Source organism: Dermacentor silvarum, chromosome 1 (assembly GCF_013339745.2).
Source record: "Dermacentor silvarum isolate Dsil-2018 chromosome 1, BIME_Dsil_1.4, whole genome shotgun sequence".
Classification (NCBI taxonomy): Eukaryota; Metazoa; Arthropoda; class Arachnida; order Ixodida; family Ixodidae; genus Dermacentor; species Dermacentor silvarum.
The window spans coordinates 136,472,772-136,499,134 of record NC_051154.1 but is presented as its reverse complement, the minus strand read 5'-3'; the positions used below and the strand labels follow the sequence as shown (position 1 = coordinate 136,499,134).

General features: G+C 44.7%; 1 protein-coding gene across 1 annotated transcript in view; it reads left to right on the top strand.

The window, feature by feature from the left end:
- The window catches only part of LOC119436082 (adenylate cyclase type 2), a 650,431-nt gene that overhangs the window by 285,962 nt on the left and 338,106 nt on the right, over nucleotides 1–26,363 (top strand). The window contains exon 2 of the mRNA XM_037702828.2: nucleotides 11,823–12,053. Within this exon, the coding sequence (XP_037558756.1) occupies nucleotides 11,910–12,053 (144 nt within the window). The 5' untranslated portion in view covers nucleotides 11,823–11,909. The remainder of the gene's footprint in view (nucleotides 1–11,822; nucleotides 12,054–26,363) is intronic.

The window sequence follows — 26,363 nt, the reverse complement described above, 5'->3', positions numbered from 1 at the left end:
ACCGCTTTCTAAGTGTAAGAGGAAAATAACTTGACTGGATACTTTTGCTTGAACAGGGAAGCAGGTTACACCTTAAGCTGTTTTACTCAATCTTTCATAATCATATGGAAATTTGCTCATCAGAGTATCTCAAGTAGACTATCTGAAGTAGACTATCTGACTACCTGATCATATTTTCGCACGGGCCGGTATTTCAGGTCCGGGCCTGGCCCGAGCTCGAAAGTACCATGCGTTGGCCGGCCCGGTTCTGTTTGACCCATTAGCCCTTTTGCCTATATGAAGCTAGGTCGAGTTCTCGATTATTGTGAAGATACTGTCATATGATCAAGGGCGCCGGGCGGACTTCAAGCTGCATCAAAGCAGGTTTTTGCCCTGCATCCCTTCTTGCTGGTTACATTATATATTAACCGTGAGAGAAATAATCATTTCATTGCTAGCAGAACACGCACAGATTATTATGTGAATATTTGGTATGAAAACAAGCCATACATTGATGTTGTTAGGAAAATAGCGAGGCATCAGGCTGGCAACAACCACCGGGAGTGGCAGAACTCCTGCTTACATTTAGGGATGAAGTTATAGAAAAGCACATCGGTTAATCACCATGCTCGTGATTTATAGTGTGCGGCAACATATTATAGCGAAGGCTTAGGTGAACACTCCCGTACACGCCGCGGCCAGCCATTTTATCTCAGTTTTGAATCTCATATAGTCATTGAGATGTACACTGATGGAACTGGAGCCGATAATATTGGCGTGAATGTAAATTTAAATACGCTGGTTTACTGGCTTTCAGGAATACCAGAATACATGGCCACTAGAAGCTTTTTTACTTAAACATAAATTGGTGACCCGCAAGGCTAACGCTCATCATATTTTCACACGGAACATGCCATTTTTATTGCTTTATTCGGCTTCATTATAATGATGTCAGTTTTTCAGTCGACAATTTAGGCATGCTTGTTTCGAAATATATGCAAATTTGGACTCTGTCTACTTGTGTTTCCGTACAGTGCATGTACAACGTAGGCAACGTAGGGCTTTTTTTTTTCTTCTCTGTCAGATTAAAACATGAGCTGCTTGTTTATTCACGTAAATTCGCAGGCAACGCACCTAGTGCTACAAAAAACCTATACAAGGCTGTGAACACGAGGGTTGAGCCACTTAGCGAGTGGAAATAGCATTCAAAATAAAAATTTACTGAGACAATGCAATGGTCTGCATTTCTGTTTTGTTTTTCACATCCATCTCACCAGTGTTGAGAAATTTTGCAGCATCCTCACAGACTTAAAGCATTTATCTAAGACCAATGGACATTTGAAAGTCTCTATTTAATTAGTTGGGCTAATTGTGCAATAAACTACGTCAGAATATTCAACTCGCTTGAAAATATAACGAAGAAAAATAATGGAAACCATTAGTGAGTTGCCCTCAGAACTTTTCAGAATTTATTTGCTACAATTTTATCTAATACTCTAAGAACTTCTTCAAAACTTATTTAAAATGTTTGTTTTCCATAAAAATGATCACGCCGGAAATCTACATATTTTGTGCAGCAACAAAATATTGCTGCCTACTCTGCCTCTAGGCATGTCTTCCGCTCTAGAAAAATGTAACGAGCTGCACCGAAACTCATCTCATTGACTCCCGTTAGGGATAGCTTGGATACCTGGGACCAATCCAATAGCGTTCAGTTTCTTTAGCGCGATTGCAATGCATATACTTTTCTAACTCTTTGTCAGTTTGATTCGACTCTGTTATGCCTAGCAACTCTTGAAGTTTGCCTCTCACCGCTATTCCCACCCATCCCAATGCGCATCCCCTGGTTGATAGGCGGCGCCGCTGTCGAAATCACACCGCTACCTCCATCAAACTTCGGGTCGTCCGTCACACACCTGAGCACGATAAACTCTAGGAATTCATGGCGTTAATAAGCTGGGAACAATGTGGACCAGAATTTCTTAGTGTCGCGAAGACGAAAAAATTCCGGCAAAATCCATGTTAAGATGACTGTCGAAGTTAATGCGATTAACATTCACACAATGTAGCGAACAAGAAGTGACACACCGTGTTAGCTAAGACACCTTTGTTTAGAATCCGTAGTGTTTCTCCGGATTTTTCAAGTAATTCGGCTATATGCGGCCTTACACTGTCACCTTGATTGACCCGCTTTGTTATGACCCTCACTCGCGAAGGCTATCTCACGACGGTAGGACGAGGACCGCAGGCCGACCGCGCATGCAGTGACGACGATGGAATTATGAAGAAGGAAAGATGTCGGTAGAACGGCGAAGGCATATGAGGACGACGGCATGACGACAATGAGATGATTCTGAAGTGATGGCAATAAATAATTGCGACGCAATTACAATGCCATGACGATGGTGGCGTAATCTCGATTTATTGACGATAGCACAATATTAGCGGAATGAAATAGAAATTATGCTGATGGAACGTAAGGTGGTATGACGGCCACAGCATTTATTAATTGTTAGCCAACCAGACACGCTTCTGAATAGCATCCCTGCCTTCTCCCTTTCTTTGCTCCTCTTCCTTCCCAAGCCGCTTTACAAACATATCCTCTGCTGTTGAGGCCAGTACGCCGGTGCTCTAGCTCATTAGGCCACGATCGCACGCTTACAAACATAACTTACCAACAAGTCTCTTAATCAAGCTCGAACTTAAGGGGAACATTGAGCTTGGGGGCTCCTATCGAAATAGATGGGAAATCGGCAATCGTTTCTCAGAGCAACCACCGCAGCAAATCTGATGAGTTATGTTGAATTTAGAAAAAAAGTTAAAGTGTAGTGACTTCAGAAAGGCATATTTCATTTAGGCTGTCTACTTTTTTTTTACGTAAAACTCTAAAGAATTACAAAATTTCGAAAAAGAAAGCTTGAAGTATAGAACTATGTACCTCATCAACTAAAAACGATATCGGAATTCTCTAAACTGCACCTAATAATACATCCAAAGCAGACAGCAGTCACATACCACACACCACCCTGATATACACCACTAAGTTGTGAATCTTGCATTTGCAAAACCCTTCCAAGCATTAAAACAAATTCACGTTAGTTTTAAGGTATAGCAAAAAAATTGTTCGCTTTTGGTGCTCCAACGGGTGCAGTTTATAGAAATGCCATATTTGTTTTTCATGGCTGAGTTGCTGATTTGTAAACTTCATGCTTCTATTTTTGTTTCCAAGTTTACCAACATCCTGCAATTCTTGTAAAACATTACACTACCTTAAAGAAAATTCTATTTGCTGCAGTCTCTGCAATTTAGCTTCCACTCTTAAATGTAAGAAATTTCATTCAAATTGGCTCAGCGGTTTTTTCATAAAAGAATTCCTGCGTTTTACATGTATTTGTGTATCCGGCATTGAAGATAGACCCGAGCTAAAGCTTCCTCTTAAACAATGGATCACGCCAGTTCTATAGGAAACCCATGAAGCGGAACCCTGACGTATACACAAGACCGTGGCCACAATAGTGCATAAATCAAAAGTCCGCAAACGTCCGCTCAAGAAAAAAAAGTTGCAGTGGCTTAGCTCGGCTATGCCAGGATACACGTAGCGTTAGCAAAGGTTCAGCTGATTATTCTTAGCTTTCCTGGTTGTCTAGATTGTCAAGGATTAGCTTGATTGTCATGCTTACTGCTGCTCCAATGACACACACGCGGTATACGTATTATGTGGGACATGTATTCATTCCTCCTACGCTCAACCGCTAATTGCCAGGCAACTACTTCGGGATCCGATGAGTCAAGCTTCTCCGTTCTTCTGCGCTGTTGAGCAGCATTTGCGCTCTCCTTCTCCATGGCTATACCACACTGGCAAACGCCAGTCAGAAGCGCAGCGGCTCCAGCACAGTGTCAGACGGCGACTGCACAGCGAGCGCGCGCCGGCGCCAGTGCGTCTACCACGGCTACGACGTCACTCCTCTGGAATGCGCAGACCGGCGGCGGTGAGTCGCGCGCGGCGGCGGCGGAGTGCGCGAGAGGTGCCGGCTCCGGTGGCTCCGCTGCGCAAGCCGTGTGACATCACTGATCCTTGCGCATGCGCAGCACGGCTCTTGATGTGCCGCGCGAAACGGGCTTGGCTAGGCCAGTGTAGCTAACGCTACAAAAAAATATTCGACGAAGCTTCGCGGTAGCCGTTATCTGGGCCAGACATCTCTCCGGAATGCGGACGAGCTTTCTGGCCAGGTGTCTAGCAAAACCGTCGATTCATCGTCAGTAGAGCAAACATCTGGCCGTCTTCGAGATAACGCTGATATATAAGCATACTCGTTTCCAAGTACCGAGGTGGAGCGACAGTCTTAGGGTGTGTTTCTTTTTATTGTGTTTTCTTCAGTTGTGCGTCATGGCATACGTCACAGCGGTAATTTCGAATTGTTTAAGGTTGATACTCCACGTGGTGGCAGAAAAAGGAAACTGAACGAAATGTCCCAAATTCCTGGCTATGTAGCTCGCCGAAGATGCGGCATGTGCTACAGGTGTCTATTTGAAAAATCTGTGAAGCCTAAAACTAAGACGCCTGATGATTCTAATCACGCTTGAAAAAATTATCATTTTTTTTCAAGATTGTAGTATATCGATAATCTAAGGTACGGGGCAGTTCCGGGTTGTATAACGAGCTAGACGGTTAACGAATGGACGAATGCTTCTGCGAAAAACTCCCTGACAAGGACGTTGTCGAAAGATCCAGGAAGGGGGGATCAAATAAGTGTTCCCGGAGTCGGAATTACTGTTCCTTTGTCGAATAATACTCGGCTGGAACTTTGTTATATGTCGGTCCAAACATAGTCTCTTGGATTATGCTGCAGGTTTTATACATGTGAACCACGTAATTTGTGCCAAAATTTAAAAATATGCAAGTGCACGTAGCTGGAACAGAACCAAGGTAATGATGGTTGCCATCGCTTCGAGCAAGTTGGACTATATTTTTGTATTTTGCCTTATTACATATTTAGTTATTATTAATTAATCAACTTTATTAAATAATATGTTCTGAGCAAAAATGTCAATGAGAAAATTGTAGACCATCCTGAAAAATTCCAGATCCAGCTTTCTGTTGCTCAATACGTGCTACATGAATGTTTCTTTTTCAATTAAGCCTGAAAGAAGCCCGCGAAAGCCCGCGAAAAGTACCACTAAAAAGCGGCACTTTTTGGCACAAGTTACGTGGGGAACATGGTATAATACGTGGTTTACCACCGCCGTGAAACAAATAAGCGCCACAGGGATGCTCTCAGTTGTCTCTCTGAGTTTACAGTTCTGTTTCCTTAGCTTAAACAGTTTTTATGAGTGCCCATTTAGAGGCAAAACACCTACTTCGCAGTTTAAAATAACAACAAGGACGACGACGATGATGGGATAAACAATCACAACAACAATTACAACAGCAGCGACAACAACAATCATGCCCCACGCCGACGGAATACGCAAAATATTTCCAGTTTAAGTTAATATGAGCTAGAAAACTTTTATACATTACTAGATTACTTCTATATAAACTTCATCAGTTCAAAATGCGCAAAGTGCAGCGTAGCTTCGGCCATGATGTAGGCAGCAACTTAAATTCCAGCTATTGGATGTAGTGCTTGTGTGGTAGCACAAACCCACGCACGCCACAACAGTTAGCCCAATGTGTTAGGTGTACTGTGCTCGCGGAATGAAACGTGACAGGTAACTTTGAAGTATAACACCCCGTACGTGCAATTAAACGAGGGGGCCACGTCACGCTGCTATGAAACTGGTCATTAAGGTGGACTCTGATCTAAGCGTACGAACCAAAATTACGCCGATTTAACGCGAAATGAAGACGGTGGATACAAAACTATGCATATGAGTTAACGCCTTTCATTCCATGAGTATAGTAGGTCACATTGTGCTAAAAGGTTGCGACTGGGACGTAGCAAGCTGAGGGAAGTGACCCGCGTAGGCCACCAAAACTGCCTCATTCGACACGACAAGAGGGGGGGCGCTCTAGGTCACAGAAAAGTGACAGGAGAAGCTTGTCTAATCTAGGCTGATCCCTTGTAGAATTCGAAGATGCGCAGAGTGCATTTTGGCGATGCAGGAGGTACCTGAACATGCGCTCAACCTGCGGTGACACAGTCATGGTGGGGCCTACGTACCTGCCGGGCTGAGTGGCGTGCGCGTCAGCGGTTTGTGATACATGTGGCCACAACCTTGTATTACCGTAGCGTCACGTGCTGTTTGCTACATGACTGAAGCCAAGCCTACATTGGCGTTTTGTGAGGCGGGCACATAAAAAGGTGACGTAAAGAGTTATTGCTGGGTCAGCTTCTGAGTCGACACGCACACACCCACACACACTCGCGTGCGCGCACACACAAGCGAATGAGGTAAATTTTCCCTCAGTACTCCAATTTTGCTCTAACCATATGGCTGGCAGGTTTCAAAAGTATCCTTATGCGCAAACAATGCACAAACAAAAAATATATGATCTTCAAAGACGAAACAGTTTTTGGGCTGACAAGGCCGAGTTTGTTTTTAGAAAGAACGAGTTTTCTGAAAGCAGCATGTGGAAATACACAAGAATGTAACAAACTTCTCTATGCTCGCGTGAGGGCTGCTTACGCACTTTTTCTGTATTCCGGCTAGCATTTGCATTTTGTTATGGTAGTATCAGGTAATTATTGCCGTATTCGTACGGCGTGTCTGCAGATTTATTAGGAAGTTTGAATGACGTCTCATGCATGGTATTGAAGTTGTTTACTCTCTACCTTTCTCTGTTTCTTTCCTTAAAAGAAGCGAGAGATAGGCAACCTTGCCCATGATTTCCTTCACGTTATACCGATGAGCTAAATATTTCCATCTTTTTAAAGATTGCTTCCAACTTTTTGCTAAAGGCTACGAGTTCATGAGTGTTGCTCTGGAGAAGCCTTATTTGTTACCCCCTTCTATTTTGTGGCCAACATTGTGCTGCTGATGCCTCCCTTCTTGACCAATGATGATGGATCTTACGCAGCGACCTTTGCTGAGTGCTTCATATCTTTCGTTCACGTGCGCGTCAAAGCCAGACCTGGTGATTCCTCCTCAAGGCTAGTGTTGACACAGCAACTAAGCCAAGTCGGCAGCTGCTCTGAATGTCACTGTTCGGCTTGTATTTGCCCACAGATGACGGGCGAGTAAGGTTCCTCCCGTCGTCGCCTGTATCTTTGATGATACTATACGCGTGTCTGTGGTTCTTTTTATCTATTATTATTATTATTATTATTATTATTATTATTATTATTATTATTATTATTATTATTATTATCATCATCATCATCATCATTATTATTATTATTCCCCAGTACTGACCTCTATATTTAATAACTCTCTGAATACTTACACTTTCCCTCGCATGGGGAAAACTGCTCGCGTTTTTCCTGTGTTTAAGTCTGGCTGTAAGACCGATGTCTCAAATTATCGCCCAATTTCTCTTCTCTGCGCCACGTCTAAAATTTTTGAGCTTGCTCTTCACAACATGTTGTCTTTTATTGTGAAGAACGCATTGATCCCGAATCAGCATGAATTCTTCACCCGCCGCTCTACTACCACAAATCTCACAAATTTCATGACCCCGATCTCCTCGCTGGTACTCCAAAGGGGGCAAGTTGACACCATTTTTTGGGACCTCAGCAAAGCTTTTGATGTGGTTAGTCACTCACTGGCTTCTGACCAAGCTTACACACTTTGGTGCTGAATCGTCAATTGTAAATCTCTTGCTGAGTTATCTTATTAATAGATTATGTTGTCTTAACGTCAATGTCCAAACGTCTTCTTACGTGACAACTAGCGGCGTCCCTCAGGAATCAGTATTGGGACCACTCCTTTTTTAAAAATTTTTATTAATGACGTTCTTCCTACCATTCGGCATTCTTCATTCCTTCTATATGCAGATGAAATAAACATTTTAAAGAAAATTCACACTTTTTGACGACTGTCGCATCCTGCAGTCTGACCTGCTTTTTTTCTCTAAATGGTGCACAGATAATAACCTAACCTTGAATGCTGTTAAGACCAAAGTCATGATTTTCACCCGCAAAACAGCAAGCATTTCTTCAATACAACCTTACACTTTTCAGCTGACACTAAACGCGTTTCAATGCGGGGTATGCGCACTCTTGCGTCTGGTTTGTACGAGCGTCTTTGACTCTGTAGTACGGTCCGTGCACGTCTCCATACCCCTCCCCTTCTCTCTCCCTTCCTTCTCTTCCCTTTCGCTCTTCCCCCAGCGTAGGGTAGCCAACCGGACTCTTGACTGGTTAACATCCCTGCCTTCCTTATATCCATCTCTCTCTCTCTCTCTCTCTCTATCTCAATGCACTGTATATCCTCTCCCCTGTATCCCTGTATCGCCTTCCCCCAATGTGGAGTAGCAAACCGGACGTGGGTCTGGTTGACCTCCCTTCCTTCCCTCTTTTCTGTCTTTCTCTCCCTCTATCCCAATGCACTAGATACTATGAAACCGACCAGGAAGATGCGCGTCCGGTGCGGTGCATTTTCACAAGAATCACAAAAAGTTGTACACAAGCTCGATTTACACAGAGACATTAAAACAAACAAAAGTAACGACATATTAATGTAACAACATGTACGAATAATTATTCATTCATATGCGCGCATGTGCAATGGATAAGCGACGAGCAAGATGATAAAACATACTAGATATAGATATGTATACATAGCATACTTTGTAGAGATATGCAGAGAAATGGCGAATAAATATCTACCCACAGGTATATTCTATGTATGCACATGACAATGCTGCCAATAAAAACGGGTGAATCCGCCTATCGAAAGCAAGACGGGCGGAAAACAAGTTTCCCACACGCATCAGAGACCGGCACAAAGGAACAGAGCCATGGCCGTAGAAATTTCTCTTCGCCGAGAAAGAACAGCTTCTTCGGCGAAATAGACAAACGCTTAGAACGCAGCCGCTGCACTTAAATAAAGTAGGGTACCTAATGATGGGACTGTGGAAGCGAATGTTAGCCAAATGATCGCTGCCGATTCTTACCAGTGTAATACACATCAGTCAAAGGATACAGAAAACTCACGTGAAGCTTTTGTATAGCCAAATATTATGTGCGAGTGATCGTCGCTTCCTTTACATTACCTTTTAAAGGTATTGTTCGAGAACGTATCACTGCTTTGGCCGGTCACCTATCTTCTTTTTAAGTCTTGGAAGCGTGCACTGACTAAGCATGGGGGTGGTCCCACGCCTGCAGGCATTTTTGACGGCTTCGTCTCAGCCTTTCTTACATCATTTTTTTCTTTCTCTCATCTTTCACACTGGCTTAAAGATCAATCGTCCGGTTTCGTTGCTTGGTCGTTAGATCTAGAATTTGGTTCTCCGTTCACGGAAACATGTAAAAGCTCGAAAACGGACGTCTCGAACATTTAGGGAGCCGTTGTCATCGAAGGCAATTCTGTAAATCGCCAAGCAACTTTCTATCTGACGAGAAGAATGGGTGAGGATTGCTTGAAACAGAAGGTTAGTTACATGTGTTAATATGACGGATGGCTTTTAGGTGGTGCTACGTTAGAACCGTATATTCGAGGGTTTGACAAAAATTTGTGTGGTCAGGTAAGCCGATGATGAAGTTCCGGTCACTGACCAAGTCAAGGACCATCCCGTACGGGCTCCCAAACGCCTACTTTTTTGCAACTCGACATGGTCGGTGACCGCAACTTCTTTTTTTTTTAACCGATAACCATTTGATGCTTGTTTTCAATTTATTAATTTAAGTGACAAGCACAAAAGCTTATGAGGTGAGCATCATCTTTCAGGTTGGTCCGCAGGTATCATCTAAATTTTTAAGCCTTAGAAACATTAAGTAATGCTGAGACACGTGTGTGCCCTTTTTTCTGCGTCCTATCCGTACACTGAAGTTTAATGTCCTGTCAAAACAATCTTTTGTTTGTGGTTGTTGTGCAGGTCCTTAGTGCGTCATTCAACGTAAAGGCGGTTAAAAATAGTAGGGTTTTTCTGCAATGCATTTTGTAACATGTAGCAAATGAAAAGTTAAAACGGGTGCGACGCGTTGCTTCACGTGGTTGACGCCCACCATAGTGAGCGCAAGCGGAAGAAGGTCGTGCTGCAGACCGTGCTGGAGACCGTGCTATGACTTGTTATATCTACCCTCTTTTTATTTTCCAGTTGAAGATTTGCTGGGGTATTTTCGGCTGTACTTTTATTGATGGTGCCCTTGAGGCGCTCTCTGCACCTAGAAAAGAAAATAAGACGAAAGAAAGACTACAGGACTCTTTGGCTATTGCTGAAAGCGCATCAGTGCGGTAGTATTTTAACATGTCGTCACGACGTTCATCTGCAAGGCTGTCTTTGACAACGATTGCAGTCTTATTCCTTACGTTGCACATAACTTCTCCCTTTCTAGACCTATTAAGAACTCTCTTCAACGCGATATCAGACTGCTGGTTTCGTAATACAGACGGGCTGTCTGCGAGCGTTCATCCCGGTTAAGGTCCCCCGCCTAGCGCGCGCTGGAAGCTCGCCGTCGACTTATCGGACTTAAGGACGAAACGCGTGCGTGTCGGCCATCGGCACCAATGCCAAGGAATGCAATGGTGGCACGCTACGCCCAGTTAGGTTAACGTTTATTTCTTCATGACGCACATTGAATCTGAAAAGCCATAACGTTATCTGCTATGCCCCGCTCAGGGAAATAAATGTGTTTTCGGTTGGATTTAAATAAAGGATCGTCTGCGGTGACGGCAGATTGTGTATGCAACATATAATACACAAAGTGCGGCGCACATGACTATCTTTTACGGCGTCAGCGACTACCGTAGCGGAGATGCTAACTAGAAGCAGTTACGGAAACCGCAAAGGGCGAGTGTGACTTTAGAACAGCTTTGTAAAACGTTATTTTCAAGAAAATTATTGTTTATCATTACATCAGCAGTAACCGAATATCCTCTCTGCTCCGTGCTTCTTACAACAGCCGCAATATGGGGGCAATATTTGTATCACATTTATAGGAAAACAAATTTCATTTCTATAAATTACCGATATTTGATTTCCGTTAAAAAAAAGTTAATATCCCGCGACTACACCACTCTCGCACATCATTTATTGAAAATTGCGACGTAACTAATCCAAAGACTGAATATGTAGGTGTACTTGGGGACAGGCGAAGCGCAGAGAGCTATTTTTGGCCTCGTCTAGTGGGTAGGAAATGCGTAACCATACAGGATTCTTTCTTGCAATTTCTCACGTGGACTTGGAAAAGTTTGTAATATATATTCTTCTTTTTTTTCGAATTTCGTGCATTTCTTGCATCAACCTCATAGAAACCTCGCAGAGATGTAAGACAAGGCTGCTAAACAGTGAGCACGGTAAGTGCTGTCGCATAAAAGAAAAGGATTGCTTCTTCGAGCCGACAGGTTTAATATGCAGTTTAAGTATGACTGATGCTTATTTTTTTTTACTCGCTCATGTATTCTTAGTTAAGAATGTTTCCTTATACTAAGAATCGCTTCTTGTATTACAAATTGCTTCTTCTACTAAGGAGCTTTACGCCCGTAGAACTAAAGTCACGTCACTCGGCGTCGCCACATCCCACTTGTTGGCTTCCCGGGCAAGGTAGTGGATGGTGCCCGCAATTTATTGAAATGAATAGAAAACACCACGTATGGGTCGACTAATCGGCTGCGCGACGACGTCAAAAGAACGAATGGCCGGTTGACGTGTCAAGGACACACTAACGTATGTTTAGGCTCCGACGATAGTGCAGCGTTTATAACTGACTAGACACATTTTTCCACCCCTTTTCGTGCAGGGTCTGCCAGGTGTGCTGAGTGGCGCGCTGGCGACACGCGCCGGCGCGGACCCCGACCGGGGCGGCGCCGACGGTGCCGACCCGGACATGGGGCCCGGCAGCGTGGACCTGTCGGACCTACGGCGCCGTTACTCAGGCCGGTTGCGGCATTCGCTGCTACTTACGCTGCTAGCCGCCCTGGTCGTGCTGGGCCTGACCTTCCTTCTCCTCGTGCTCCTGCTGTATCCACACGTGAGCAAAGTATAGATGCTTTCGTGTGTTGGGGCATCTTATAGATGAATGAAAAAACGGCGGACACGAGAAAACGGTGACAGGGGCATAGAGGACACGACGGTGCTGTTGTGAAATTTAGTCTGTGCCTCGTTTTGATCCATGCCAGCTTAACGTCGAAAGTAAATGCACCTGGTAACGAATCTTCCATAGAGGCCCATACTTTCAAAACATGGTGGCTAATCGACGGTTTATGAGGCTTATAGCGTCATCTGTGTGACGAGGGAATGCTTCCGATGGAACAAAGCTTTCCGTTAAAAACAGAAGTGACGTCGTTTTTGTTGTCGAAGGCGTTAAACTTGTTTTGGTGGCCTGCGACTGGAGCTGTCTTTTCAAATGTCCCGCAATGCGACTCGATGGGCGTTTCGAGCTTTTAGCGCAGAAAGCGATGCAGCAAAACGGGTCTCACCGTACGGGTGTCAAAATCGCACCCATGCACAGAACATCATTTCTTTGCAAGCCGTAGAAAGCTTTTGCTGTTGAGTGCTGGTCACATCGTCTGACGCCAGGCCCGTGGGCCAGCACAGCCACATGAAGACAGCTAAAGTAAACAATTATTATGCGGTCGTAACCCCTTTATACTTCTGACTGAACATGTTAAACAACGATGAAACACACGTCGCCAACACCGCACCACCAGAACTTAGGCAAGCTTTTACAAGCAAAGCAACGCAACTCGTGAGGGGAGCGAGTAGTAGCAGGTGAACGTTACGTGCGCGCCTTCAAGAACTGCATTGCACATTTCATAGCGGCGTGAACGCCTACTTTTATAGCGGGTGTTGAAAAGGGGGCATTTATTGTAAAGGATAATGTCAAAGAGAGTTGTCTTTTCTTTTCTCGCCACACGTATATAACATTGATCAGGAATTTATTTTTGTTGAATGAAATCAAACTGCGGCTCTTTTTAATTCAACAACGGTTTTTATTTCTTCGGTGTTCTTTCTCACCAGTTCAGAGCACACTAATAGGCCTGAGCGCGTTTATAGATCCTGATACTGCAAACGCTTTGAAAGACACGAGTCATGATCAATGACAAATGCGTCTGCTTTAGCACGTACTATCCAATCTTTTCAGTGTCATTGGTGTTACTTTATATGCACGTGCAGAAATGTCCTCTAAAGAAACTCGCCTGACACCTATTAGCTTCATTATTTCGGCAGCTGCTTACACGCAAGGGGAATATAATAAATTGAATGCAGCCACATTGTAGGAAACGTGCTGAGGCGTCAGGCAAAATTGTTTAGTGACTGCACGGAATGTGAGCGGTACGTATTCTATGATTATCTCTTTCCGAGAGCTGTACTTTCCGCGCGTACAAGCTAATGTTGATGCAGTCATGGTATAACTTTTCGTGGTTACTACACATAGTAGCAAGTGGTTAAACGAGTGAGTGTAATTAGTTGCCCATATCAAGGTCTTACTTTAGTTAGACGGGGTTTTCGAAACGCAATCGTCTTGAGCTCAGTATAATTGAATTGTACTGCTGGCTTTAGAGCCTCATCAGAAGCGGGACGGATAACCAGAGAAAGCCAGGAGACAGGCGAACGCCCTCATGCTAGATATCTAAGGTATTCGTCGAACAGGGTATTGACAAAAAAAGAGATGCAGTTGCATGTAACGAATCAAGCGCACGTGCTCAAGCTGTAAGTGAACACTAGCAACGTAAGTACGTCAGATGTTCGGTAAGCACCTGTCAGCTTTGATACCTGTAAGTTAGTGTAGATGCAAGATAAGGAGCATTTCTTCGTTTTGCATTACACTGTATACATCATAGTGCAGCTCCGGTCACGACCGATGCACGGAACAGGCACTTCCGAGCGCTTCGCTGTCTTCATGTCGGGGTGATGTAGATTGATCGACATTCTGACTCGCACTGTTGAGCAAGTTTTCACTTTCACTGAAAAGCCAGCTTGAACGTTGGGCTGCCTATGTTTCTTTCTTGTTTCGTCTTGCTATTTTGCGCTTGAATGGTTTTCTTTGCTTTACATTGATTCAAGTCAAAGCTGTATTTACATGACAGATTCTTTGCTCGCAATTTTGTGAGCTCGCCCGAAAAAAACAATAACAAAAAAAACTTTACCGTGCAGAATACTATGTACCACGCACACTCCATCACTTTCTTTCCATGCATAATTAAGCGTGAGAAGGGAAATTTGTACCGGTGACTCCGCGTCGCAAAATAACATCCTGTTTACTGTCATAATGGCCCTTATCCGTATGAGCTGTGTCCTTTTACGTTTCATGAGCGCTGAGTGGTACTGCTAGCACGAACGGATGCACGGGGCTAGCTAGTGCTGAGCGCTAGCTAACCTCGCATATAGAGAGTGTCCCAACTATCATGCCCCAAGATTTAAAAATATGCAAATGCCACGTAGCTGGACAGAACCAAGGTAACGTTGGTTGCCGTTCCTTGGAAACACTCAGAGGATGTCTTGCATTCCGCCTAATTCGATAATTAGTCTTAATTAATTAATCAACTTGTCAAACATTATAGTTAGTTGAAAAGTGTGAATGAGAAAATTGTAGAGCAACATGAAAAACTCCAAATACAGCTTTCTGTTGCTGAATAGGTGCTACATAAAAGTTTTTTTCTGAGCGTGAAAGAAGCCCGCGAATACGTGCAAGATTTCCGCGCTACTGGCCACTATAGTATTGCATACGTTCAGCTGTAGCAGTTAGGCGTACTTTTTACTGAGCCCGAGAGAGACGGCGAAGGCCCCAGGCGTAGCCCACCACGATGATGATGGTGGTGATGATGCTGTGAAGGCGCAGTTAAAGGTGTGTCGTGATGTGCAATATATTTATGTGCCGTAGGCACTTTCTCGTACATTTTAACGCGATAGCGTTGACTGCCGGTGTCGCGAAAAATCCTGTGTCGGCGTCGTGGTCCGTATGAGAAAAATCATCACGAACCACGCATCCCCCATGCAGGCCCTCCGCTTGGCGCATAGGCGTTACTAATCAATTGAATTTCTCAAAGAAAAATGCCTCAGAAAATTCGTTAAGTACGACTTACACACAACTTACAGACATGATACCGTGTGATTGTAATTTGAATATACGAGAAAATATTTGAATATACGAGAAAACAATTCTTTTACGCGGAAACTTAAACATAAACCCGTTTTTCAGCAGCCGTTTGAGGTCCGTCTTATTGTTTTTGCCGCGGTTGTGCACTACCTCCGGGATCGGCCCACGCAAGAGGCCGCGTTTCTACCAACCACAGAGCGGTGCGCGCCGCTCGGTTCCTTGCGACACCATCCAGATGGCACACGCCTCCGCGCATCCTCGGCAGCGGCGGCGCCCGCCGTGCGGGGGAAAGAATAAAAAAGAACCAGAAAGCTCGCTTTCATGCATAGCCTACGCCGCCAGCGTTTCCCGGTAAACATTACAGTTATATAAGTTGTAGTTACCGGGGAGAGTGAGAAGCAGTCAGGGATCTTTGAATGCCATCGTGTTCCACTCTTAAAGGCGAAGCTTAAGCGTCCTCCAAGTTTTTTATTACATTTAATGCAAAGGCGTACGAAACAGGAGGTCAAAGATCAGACACGCGTGCGCCCTGCTCCTTTAGACGTTCTGTTTATTATCAGTCAATCAATCAATCAATCAATCAATCAATTTTATTTTTAAGTGTTCGGAAACAACCGGAGGTCTAAATACTGGCGCACAGAGGGAAAAAAGTGGAAATGTAGAAGAACTACCACCAACAGTTATGGATAAAAAAAGTGAGTTTCGCCCGGAAGGTGAAGCATCGATTGCGATAGCAAATTATCGGACAGCTATACGAAGTAAGGATATTAGTTTTATTGGCCGTATAAACTTGTAAACATAGGCATACTAATTAAATTACCAAGATATGGTGTCACGCGCGCACAAGCAAACATGAACACATCTCACTCGATGACCGCGGAAACTCGCTGTCAAACGCTGGAGTGAGGAAGCGTGGCGGCAGCAGCGAGCGAATTGACCTTCGTGCTGCCTTTTGCCTCAACGCGAACTAAGCGTCAAAAGAACAGTGCATACGAAGCTACCAGCACTCGGCGCACTTTGTCCACATTGTAGATTGTTTTGAAGATGAGGCGCCCGCGAGCTGCGCACTCGGTCCAAATCGCAGATCGCTTTCAACATACGGCGCCCGCGCGGCCGCGCATACGCAATAGCCGCCAGAGTAAAACGTCTCCCGCTATCCCTCCCCTCCCCCCGCTGCCTCGCTCGTGACGGAAGACGCCGCGCCTCCTCCCTGCTTTCCTTCCTTGCGCTCGCGATATTGAGCCACGATGGTCACACAATGAATAACGGAGCTTGAACACTAGTCGATGGCCAGTAGTGCACATGCGATGAGGTGACGTATACGGAAGGAGAGATAAACTGTGAGAAGTCAAGTCAAATTTATTGCAACAGTCATGTTGGAGTTACATGGTGACAGTATTACAGCAGGAGGTCCCAGAGTTCTGAAAAAACTGTCAAGGGGACCTCCTATGATTACATAAATAGGGTTATTATACAAAGAACAGCAAACAAGTATGGTCACGTGAGCAATAATAATGATTAGGTAAGTTGATCATCTATAACAGGTAATTGGATACATAGGTTAATTGCAATTGCATAGGCAATTGCAAGACAGGAGAGTAATGCAGGTAGGAAGAAGGCGCAAGAGAACACACAAAGCTCGGAATAGAAAGAAGATAACACGTTTTGAAAGATATCAAGATGGCCAAGACTGTGGTATAGACATTGCATTATGTGGAGAGGCTGGTGTCGACTGAAAGCGGCAGGAACGTGGAAGAGTCTATGTTCCTTGGTAGGCCTTCTGCAGAACTCTTATTAAAACAGAACTTAATAGATCCGCTCTTGCAATAATTCTATGAATGACTTTGTACAAAAACAGTACGTCGGTACGACTACGTCTGCAGCTAAGTGACGAAAGTGTGGGATAATTATCCATACTTGAAAAGTTGGTGTGCAAGGTGTGAAAACGATGTATATATATATATATATATATATATATATACTCATGCACTTTTTCTGAACAGGCTCGATTATTACGCTATTTCAGTAATAATAATAATAATAATAATAATAATAATAATAATAATAATAATAATAAACCCTAGCGCTACGCGAAACTAGTTCCACAGTTCCAGTGATCTCTGATGAAGCGCCCCTTCTGCTCGTAGCACTGCGGACGGCGGAGCCGTCAAGAACGCTCCGTATAAGCCCTATATCACCTAAGCTGGCTCATTTTCTCCGCAATATTTGGCAGTGGAGCGGTATAGCCAGAAGACGAAGTGGGCGGGAGAGGAATTTTAATACACCACGGCATTGGCAGTAGTACGAAATAGCAGTAGGAAACGTACATGTTCCCCGCTTCCATTTTGTTACTGCAATAATGACGCCATGCAGCTCTCTACTGCAAGAACAAGACAGAACGTGTAGTACGTATACCGTTTGATAGAAATAACTTAGACGCACCAGACGTTTCCATCATCACATCACAGTCACAGACTGCTTATGGCAGTCTGTGATTTGTCCGAGTGTTCTCATATGCACTTAAGCTTAGCCATACCTAGGATGTACGTAGCTTGAGACTTCAGGAAAACAAGAATGATGTGTTGTGGCATCACGTGAAAGTATCATTGGCGTAGACCGTAGTATTAGCGTTATGCTGGTTAGCACGAACATTAAAGTGGCAGCCGTGCATTAGCGTTCTGCCGCACGAATGTATTTTAACACCTTTGGTATTGCGGGTTCATTACACAATCTATGTGTAGTCTTTCGTCGTTGGAGTTATACTTTTAGAGTACCTCAGAAGCTACCTTGTTTTCTTTTTACTTCCTCGAGCGTAATTTTGGTGTCTTCCGTTTATGCTTAATGTGCTTCTTTTTTCTGCATACGTCAGCAAACATCACATAGCCGCGTCCATGGCGTACGGTGAGAAATGAAACTCCTTCATTCATTTTTTTTTCAAAAGAAAACACATCCAACCATATTAAGCTTTGTTCTACCTTATTGCCGATAAAGACTGCATAACGTGTTTAATGTTACATACCGCGACATCACTCAGGGGCGAAAATAGACAATCTAACGCTGCAGCGGACAGGCTCAAAACGTCGAGTATAAAAACTCAGTCATTGTTCCTGTTCCACAATAGGAGAATGGAGCCTACAGCACACGTCATCAGCAGCAGGTCGAAAAAAACGACAGAAGAGAGGAATCGCGTGAGAGAAGCGCATCCGCGAAAAGTGCGCGTTGTCTGAACCGGCTGTAGAGGGCTAAATTGCCTTCATGGAAAGCACTTTAGAAACCAGAGCTGCCTGGTCACACGAAAGTGCGCTGTGCCGAGACACAACCTCATCTAACTGCTTACCTCGTATATAGAATTTCACGAAGACGTGGGGCATAACGTGGGTGGGTTAGTCACCCTGGCCCAACGTGATTGGTTCGTTGTTTATGCGCTGCCGCTGGCGAGGACGCCAGGGGCGGTCGCGAGTCGAGCGTGAGACCGCAAGTGGAATGAACCAGGGACGGTGTGTGCGAAGACAAACACTGGCGCGTCGGCGATGCTCGCTCTTGTAGGGCTTGCGACAGACTCGCTTCATTTTATGACCCACACGCACTCGAGTCGCCAGCCGGCAACGACTCCGAGTGACCGCTGCTCGGGTGCCGGGCACAAAGAGCGAAGCCCCATAAGAGCGCGGATGCGGCGAGATGGCACGAATTGCTGTCACCGCCGGGCGCCACTCATCCTGACTGAGCATTCACATCGTATACTGTACGCCGCGCACAATGGCGGCGCCGGTGCTTGTTTGCCGCGAACTGTCGACGCTGGGGGAAATCACGCTTGTTTCCCCCAGCTAGCCGCTCGTCATTGTGTCATATAGCGAGCCTATCGGATAAGAGCGTTAAGTTCAGGTTTCTCGAGTTTCGAGTAATAAATGAAAAAACATCTATACAAGGCATCGTGGAGCAGAGTTGCTTTGCTGCGTGATCTCGCGTGGAACATAAAAAAATTATAAGAAAAAGAGCAACAACTCTGATGCCTTTGATGCTCTGATTGAAACTGGAATTGTGCTTATGGAACATATGTTTTCACCAGATTATCCAATTTCCAATTAATAAACTGGTGTGCTCTTTAGCTGTGACAACGGAAATTATTTTGTTACATAACGTAAATTAGTGTAACCGCACAGTTATCGGGCGTAGTGTATGTGTGTGTCTGTGGGTGTGTGTGCATGCGTGCGCACTCCGTCTATGTTTTTAGAGTGCAGCTCTTAGGCACCCGTTCCTGCGTGCAGCGTCGGCGTCCCTCGGCGTAACGGAGTGAACGCGGAGCGCAGCGGGGCATGAAAGACGGTGAGAGCGAAAAGAGCATGAGGAGTAAAGCGGAGGAGGGGAGTATGGCGAAAGGGTGAGGAGGAAATCTGAGTGCCGCACGAGACGTGCTCAACGCCGGCAACCAGACATGCGGCGAGCGCGTCCACCGATACCACATATGGAAACAAAGCGCTGGCGTGGGCTTCGAACCCGCTGCGCATGCGCTACTTCGCCTGCGCCGCAGCTACTTGAGAATGCGGTCCGCGAGAGCCACGCGTTCCCGTGTTCACGCTTTCTTTCTGAACAATGAGTGACGCAACCGGTCTGCTTCGTCTACCGCTGCTGCTAACGAGCTGCGCGAGCAGAGGCTCAGCGCCGCTGCAGAGACGACCCTGTGGTTCAGAATCAAACTCTTTGCCACAATATATTGCGAATTCAAAACAACTAAACAGCTGCACTCAAAATTTGCATTAGGGAAGTAATCGTCGGTGAATGTTTATTCTTTTCAAGCTCCATTTAATTAAAAGAAACGTACAATATTGCGACCAGGTATATAGTTTTATTTATTGGTTGTGAAGTGTTCCGCTATTGAGCGGTTGATCACGCAAACCCCAAACATGCCAGAAAAGTAAACGAAACGCTGGCACCGTCCTGCATGCTGCCATCGCAGTTGCAGTGCACAAACCCAATAATTATTTCTTCGATCGAATCCGGCCTTCGCATTTTGGTTGTGACACCAGGCGCGGTTTCTTCTTTGGTTTGAGTCTTTCCTGCAGGTGTTTACTTGAGTGTAAAGTCCTGTTTTATACGCTGTATTAGTTGCCACTATAATGTCCTGCTTTGGCAGAGTGGCACTATTTTTCGATAATATGAAAATCGCATATTAGAAATTTTTATTTTTGTTGTTGCGCGTACAATGTTTAATTAGTACGTGCTCAGCAAATATTTTTTTTAAATTGACGAGGAAGGCAGGGTGGTGCCATATGCGTGAATTGTTCTACGGAAATGGCAAAAGAAACGCGTGCCGTGTACCAATAAGGAGTGTTAGCTTGTCCTGATGTACCTCTACGAACAGTATTAAACCGGCTGTACGGAAGATCATTTTAGGAAACAAAGATTCTTGGAGCATGGCCGTGAGCGTCGCTGGCGCAGAAAGCAACGAAAGCATTACTGCAGTAGCTCAAGTAGAGAGGTCTCAGCGACCATTTATAAACTTAATGCGTACCTTCGAGTGTGCGCACATTTAGTGCTCTTTCTCTGTCTCCTCTCACTCTCTCTCTCTTCGTCCCTATATCTCCTCCCCCCACCCATTGCAGGGTAGCAAACTGGCCGTGCGTCTGGTTAACCTGCCTGCCTTTCCTCTCTTCTTTTCCTCTCTCTTTCTTATTATGTACATCTGTGTTTCTGTCGTAAGTGCATGGGCAATACACTGTGTTAGCACAGCAAGCCTTCAGTCAATTATGACAATCCTGGTAGACGGAAATCACACGCATAATGAAATACCTCACTTGGAGAAGGCGAAAAGAAACATGATGGACAACTTGAAAAAAAAAAACCAGAAAGAAGCTAATCTTCAAATCTTTTCTTTAATGTATACGCTAGTGGCACACGTGAAAAGCATATTCTCAAGGACTAAACGTTTGGAAATTAGTTTGTCTTGAGCTTTTTTTTTAGCGAGCCGCTTGTATTCTGTTATATGGAAGGTTCTGCATCGTTTACAAGGAACCCGCCGCGGCGGTCTAGTGGTTGTGGCGCTCTGTTTCCGAGCGCGAAGTCGCGGCTTCAATTCTAGGCCGCGGTGGCTGCATTTCGATGGGTGCACAATGCAAGAAACGCTAGTTTACCGTGTGTTACGTGAACTTCAAAGAAACCCAGTTGACCCAAATTAATTCAAAGCTCTCCGCTACGGTGTCCCTGATAGCCCACTGTGCAACTGCAGGATGTTAAAGCCCGGTTGTGGTTACGAATTTGAAGTAAAGAGTAAATGATGTAGTAGGCCAACACTACCAACATCATAGCAATTTTTTTCGATGATCTATTTTTTGTAATGTGGAGGAACTTTTCAAGACTCGTTTCTATAAAATAATAGTCCTTTCAAGAACTGTTAAAATATAAACAAGGATTCTTTCAGATATTGCACGTATGTTCTTTTTTATCTTTGGGGGGATTTTTTTTTGCGATGGCAATTATATAGACTCTCCAAGGGCATTTCCATCGTCGTCGTCGCCATAGGCGTCGCTGTGCTGTTTCGTATAAATTCCAAGTGCGATAACATCATCGCAGCGCGCCGTATGCTGTATTTGCGAGAGAAAGCGTGCGAGGGTGAGCCGACGACAATGGCTCAGTCTCGCGCGCTTAAGGCAGGAGGGGAGGTAGCGCGCTGTCTTCTGTCGTGCGAAAGGCACCGGGGAGGGGGGGGGGGGAGAGGGGGGGGGGTGTTCTACTCCGGTGATCGCTGCGTATGGCGCTGCCGCGCGAACCCTAACTTGAAAGCGATCTGCGATGGGGACAGAGTGCGCCGTATGCTGATAGCTTCGTGTGCGCTGTGTTCTCGCCGCCAAGTTCGCGTTGAAGCGAGAGGCAGCACGAAAGTGAATTCACTCGCTGCTGCTGCCGCGCTTCCTCACTCCAGCGTTATGACAGCGAGTATGCGCGGTCATCGAAGGAGATGTGTTTATGTTTGCTTGTGCCTGCATGACACCATGCTTGTTAATTTAGCCAGTAAGCGAATGTTTACAAGTTTATACGGCCGATATAGCTACTATCCTTACTTTGTATAGTGGTCTACTAATTTGCTATCGCAATCGATGCTTCGCGTTTCAGGCGAAACTGTGACTTTTTTATATTTCTCTTATAGAGAGCACATAGTCCTTACCCTGCCGTACCGACGATACTCGTCGTTATGCCGACTTTGTATCGTAGGCTCTGAATGATATTGTGCTTTATGCGAAGTATCTGTGCCGTTGAGTAGGGTATAAAAACCGGTCAAAGCTACTTTATCGGTGGCGGCTTTTACTGGTAACTCGGGGAGCTTTCTTTCAAAGCTATCAAGCAGGAGAGGCATTCCAAGCTTCGTGAGGAGTTCGTTTTGAAAAGCCATATAAGTTATAATTGTATCGTGCTTGATAAAGACAAGCGCCTCGTGCTAACAGGCTTCCCACTCAGCGTTATGGCGCATGCCCGCTAACGTTGCAAACAGCAAACACGCCCCCGGGAAATCTGTCTTGAACGTGTTCCCTCTCCACCTAAAACGTATAAATAGCGGTGCAAATAAAGTAACCTTGTTCTTTGTTGACTAGTATTTGGCTCGATTGTATTCTTTGCACGAACGCAACGAAACAATAATCAAGCTACTTTGGTGGAATTCCACTTTGGTGGAATCACAAAATGGAAATAATGCATACCAAATTATATAGGTCATCGACTCCCTGTATCGACCAACGCGACTCTTCAAGCGTACGCTGCTCCCATCAAAATCAACTTTTCGAACCGGTCCTGATGCCCCGATGCAGAGCGCGGGCTCGTGCTGTCACTTTCGAATTCGGCGTGTTTCGCAAACATGTCCGGGCTTTCGCTTTGCTCCATAGCCGCTTCGCATAACGCATTCCTTGGGAGCTGCGTTCAGCGTCCGGCGTTCTTCGCATTCCCGTGTCGTACGCCACGGTGGCTACTGCGGCATTGCCCTACTCGTGTTTTCTATCTCGTCTTCCCAAGTTTCACTGTAGCGTAGCCCTAGTCCCCATCCTTGAGAAACCGAGGATAGAATACGTGCAGTTATATTTGTTTTTGCTTACTTCTACCCTAAAAAGATTCCTTCGCGAAGAACGAAAAAATATACTCTCGATGTAAAAGTTGTCGGAATGACGCCTCTTAATTCACCCGTGTCGCGTCTTTGCATAGAGGGCGAGGCGTGGCCACTCGCCTGGCTGAGCTGGAACTCGCCACTACGAAAACAGCCTCGGCCGGGTGATAATAAAGACATACGTGGCGCCGCTGCATCCGCTGCGACGGGTCGTCGCCGTCGCATGAGGCCGCATACTGAGCAGCGAAACGACTCGCCCAGCAGGTGTATGGACGAGGCTGGCCGCGCCTTATTTTGCGACTCACGTCAATGTCCTGAGCGGACGCGAAAGATTCCGTAGGTGACTGCCAGCTTCCATATCTTTCGTCAGAGATGTTTGCGCCCTGGTCTGACAAACATCGCTCTCCGGCGAGCACATATTAGGAAGTTTTAGAAATAACGCGCACCAAGCGTATTTGCGTGCCCAAAGCCCCACTCCCTGCGTGCGTTCTTTTGTACTCCTTTTTGCAGTACTTTCGTATACTTTTTTGCGTTCTTTTGTAAGGCCTTTTTCTTTTAGCTCTGCAGCAGATATCCCCGTCCTTGGCGATTGCAGTAATCTAGTTTTATGTAGTTTTTATCCAGCTCTATTCAGTTTTAAATATTAGTTGCAACCGATGCTCTGCAGTTTGTTCCAATCCTTGACATTTCGTTCACCACTCAACAGAGAGCTTCCTGTGCTGAGGGAGAGAGAGATGCAAGGAAAGGGGGGAAGTTTAACCAGACGCACATCTCGTTTGCCACCCTTTACCGGGGGAAAGGGAGAAAGGACCTAAAAAAAAGAAGGAGAAAAGGGAACACCAGCTGTGCGCGCACTTGAAGCGCGCACCAAGTCTGTATGAATCGCAGAGACCTTTCGACTCGACCGCAACGCCCTGGTTGCTTGCTGTGCCAGCGGCTACTCCACTGCACTGAAAACATTGTGCACTAGGTTTTCTTCGAGTAACGCAATCGCCCTTTTTTTTAAATCCTGGTGCATGATAGTTGGAACGCCCTGTATATATATATATATATATATATATATATATATATATATATATATATATCCCACCATCGTTCACGCATTTATTTATAGGCGGACTTCACCTAACCGAGAACTTGAGGTGTGTATGCGAGGGCGTCGCAGTGTAAACAAAATCGCATGTTTGTAAAAGATAGCAAATTCACTTTAATGAAGCGTTCGGCTATTAGCTTACCCGGACAATTATCGTAGATGATTTTCTCCACAATATTTGTCGTTTTTTATTCTCAAACATGGTGTGCGCTGGTGCACCTAAAAGGACAGAGTTGGATAACATTTTGTATATTTGCGGTGCCACAAATATCCACTTTGCACTTTGTTCCTTTCATGGTACTCACTGTCGTCTACATTTCTGAGTTTGTGTCTGAGGGCATGTGTGTATGCTTTCTTTTTCTGTCTCTTTCTTTCGTCCCTTATAATATATTATTTAACTTGCACGGTCATGCCAAGCCTTTCGCTCAGCTAACCCCCCTCCATCCTTATAATTCAACATTCCCTCACTACCTCTTGCATATTTTCGGACATACTGGTGGATGTACAGAGTTTCATTTTGATATAATAAAACAGAAGTGTTGGGTACGATGGTATAGGCTACGTGGTGCGAATAGCATGGCGGTGAGTGCTCAAGGGGCTATTGCACGAGGCTAGCTCTAAAGGCATATTTAACTTCCTGCTTCCTGAGCAGATCAGCTCAGAAGACCCAAAATATAACAGATCTTATCTTTTTGCCCCACTACTGTATAGTCACCCTTGCATACCACCTGTTCTTCTTTATATTTATATTTGCCTAAAATTGCTATGTCCAGGTGCCTAGTTTTTTTTTCTTCTTTTTAATTCGCTAAAATTATTTGATTATTCGCTTTGTGGCACACGTTGGAATGATGAAATTAAAGCCGAGCAGTAGTGACGTCATGTCTGCAGAACAGAAATCCTTAAATTCTCCCTTACGAACTACACTGGCATTCCAGTTAAGTTTCCCAAGAGTATTGTTTATTTTGGTGTTATGTAATATATTAACTGGAACACCAAAGCATTTTCTAAAAATATTTGGGGGACGGATATCTTGAAAGTGACGCGAATCTTAGAATTTCTGCTCAGCACGCATGACATTCCTAGAAGTCAGCTTTACTTTCGTGATTAAAACACGTGCCATAAAGTGAATAATTAAAATATATAATTATTACTTTTTATTAGTTCCTTTAACACCGCGATTTATCATGCAAGTAATGTCCGAATCTTCAGTCAATTACCTTAACAGGCCGAATGGTGCTTTACGTTCCATACAATTTGTTTTTAAAAAATGTGTACGATTTAAAAGAATATATATTCACCCCGTGTATAGACACGCTTGCTTTAACGCAATCTGGCTATCTAGCGTCAAATGAGAAAAAGTCTGCGATGCGAGATATAGATAGAAGGACTTGCGCATTTGACGAATGAGATATTCAAACGCTGCGGCTGTCGGCACCTATCTGCTGCATGTATCTACGAACACTCCCAACGGTGTTCAATATTTCGACAGGGTCAGCGTTCTTGGTGTTCCCTGTTATTTTGAAATTTGAAACTCCTGGATCAGAATTAAAAATGTCTGAGTTGCGCACGATCAGCAAGTGAGGTAAACCTTCGAGCATCACTTTTCGTTTTTCTTTTTGTTTAAATATTTATAGCTTACTTTATGGTCTGTCGCTAAGGCAACACGATGTAGCTGGCGATATAATAAGCTCGCTTGGCTTCTGCCGTAATATAACGACAGCCGACAGCGTCTACCCGCGCCTGCCGTAAGCGTTAGACTTTATTTTGGCGGAATAAGGACAAATCGGATTTGTTCATTTAGAGTACATATAGCCTTTTTCTCGCTACTGCACAGCTTATAACTTGACCGCGAAATCATTTTAGGAAAGACGCCTCACTCTTTCACTCTCAGACACAACCACTCTCAAGCACTAAGAAAATATGAGACTGCAACTTGAACGTTACAACAAATAAGCACAAAATGCGCATATATTACAATAAAGCAGTGCCTTTGTTGTTAGACCTGATAAGCCAGCCATACGAAGTTTGTGCTTATGACTACGGCTTGTCCGAACGTACGTTC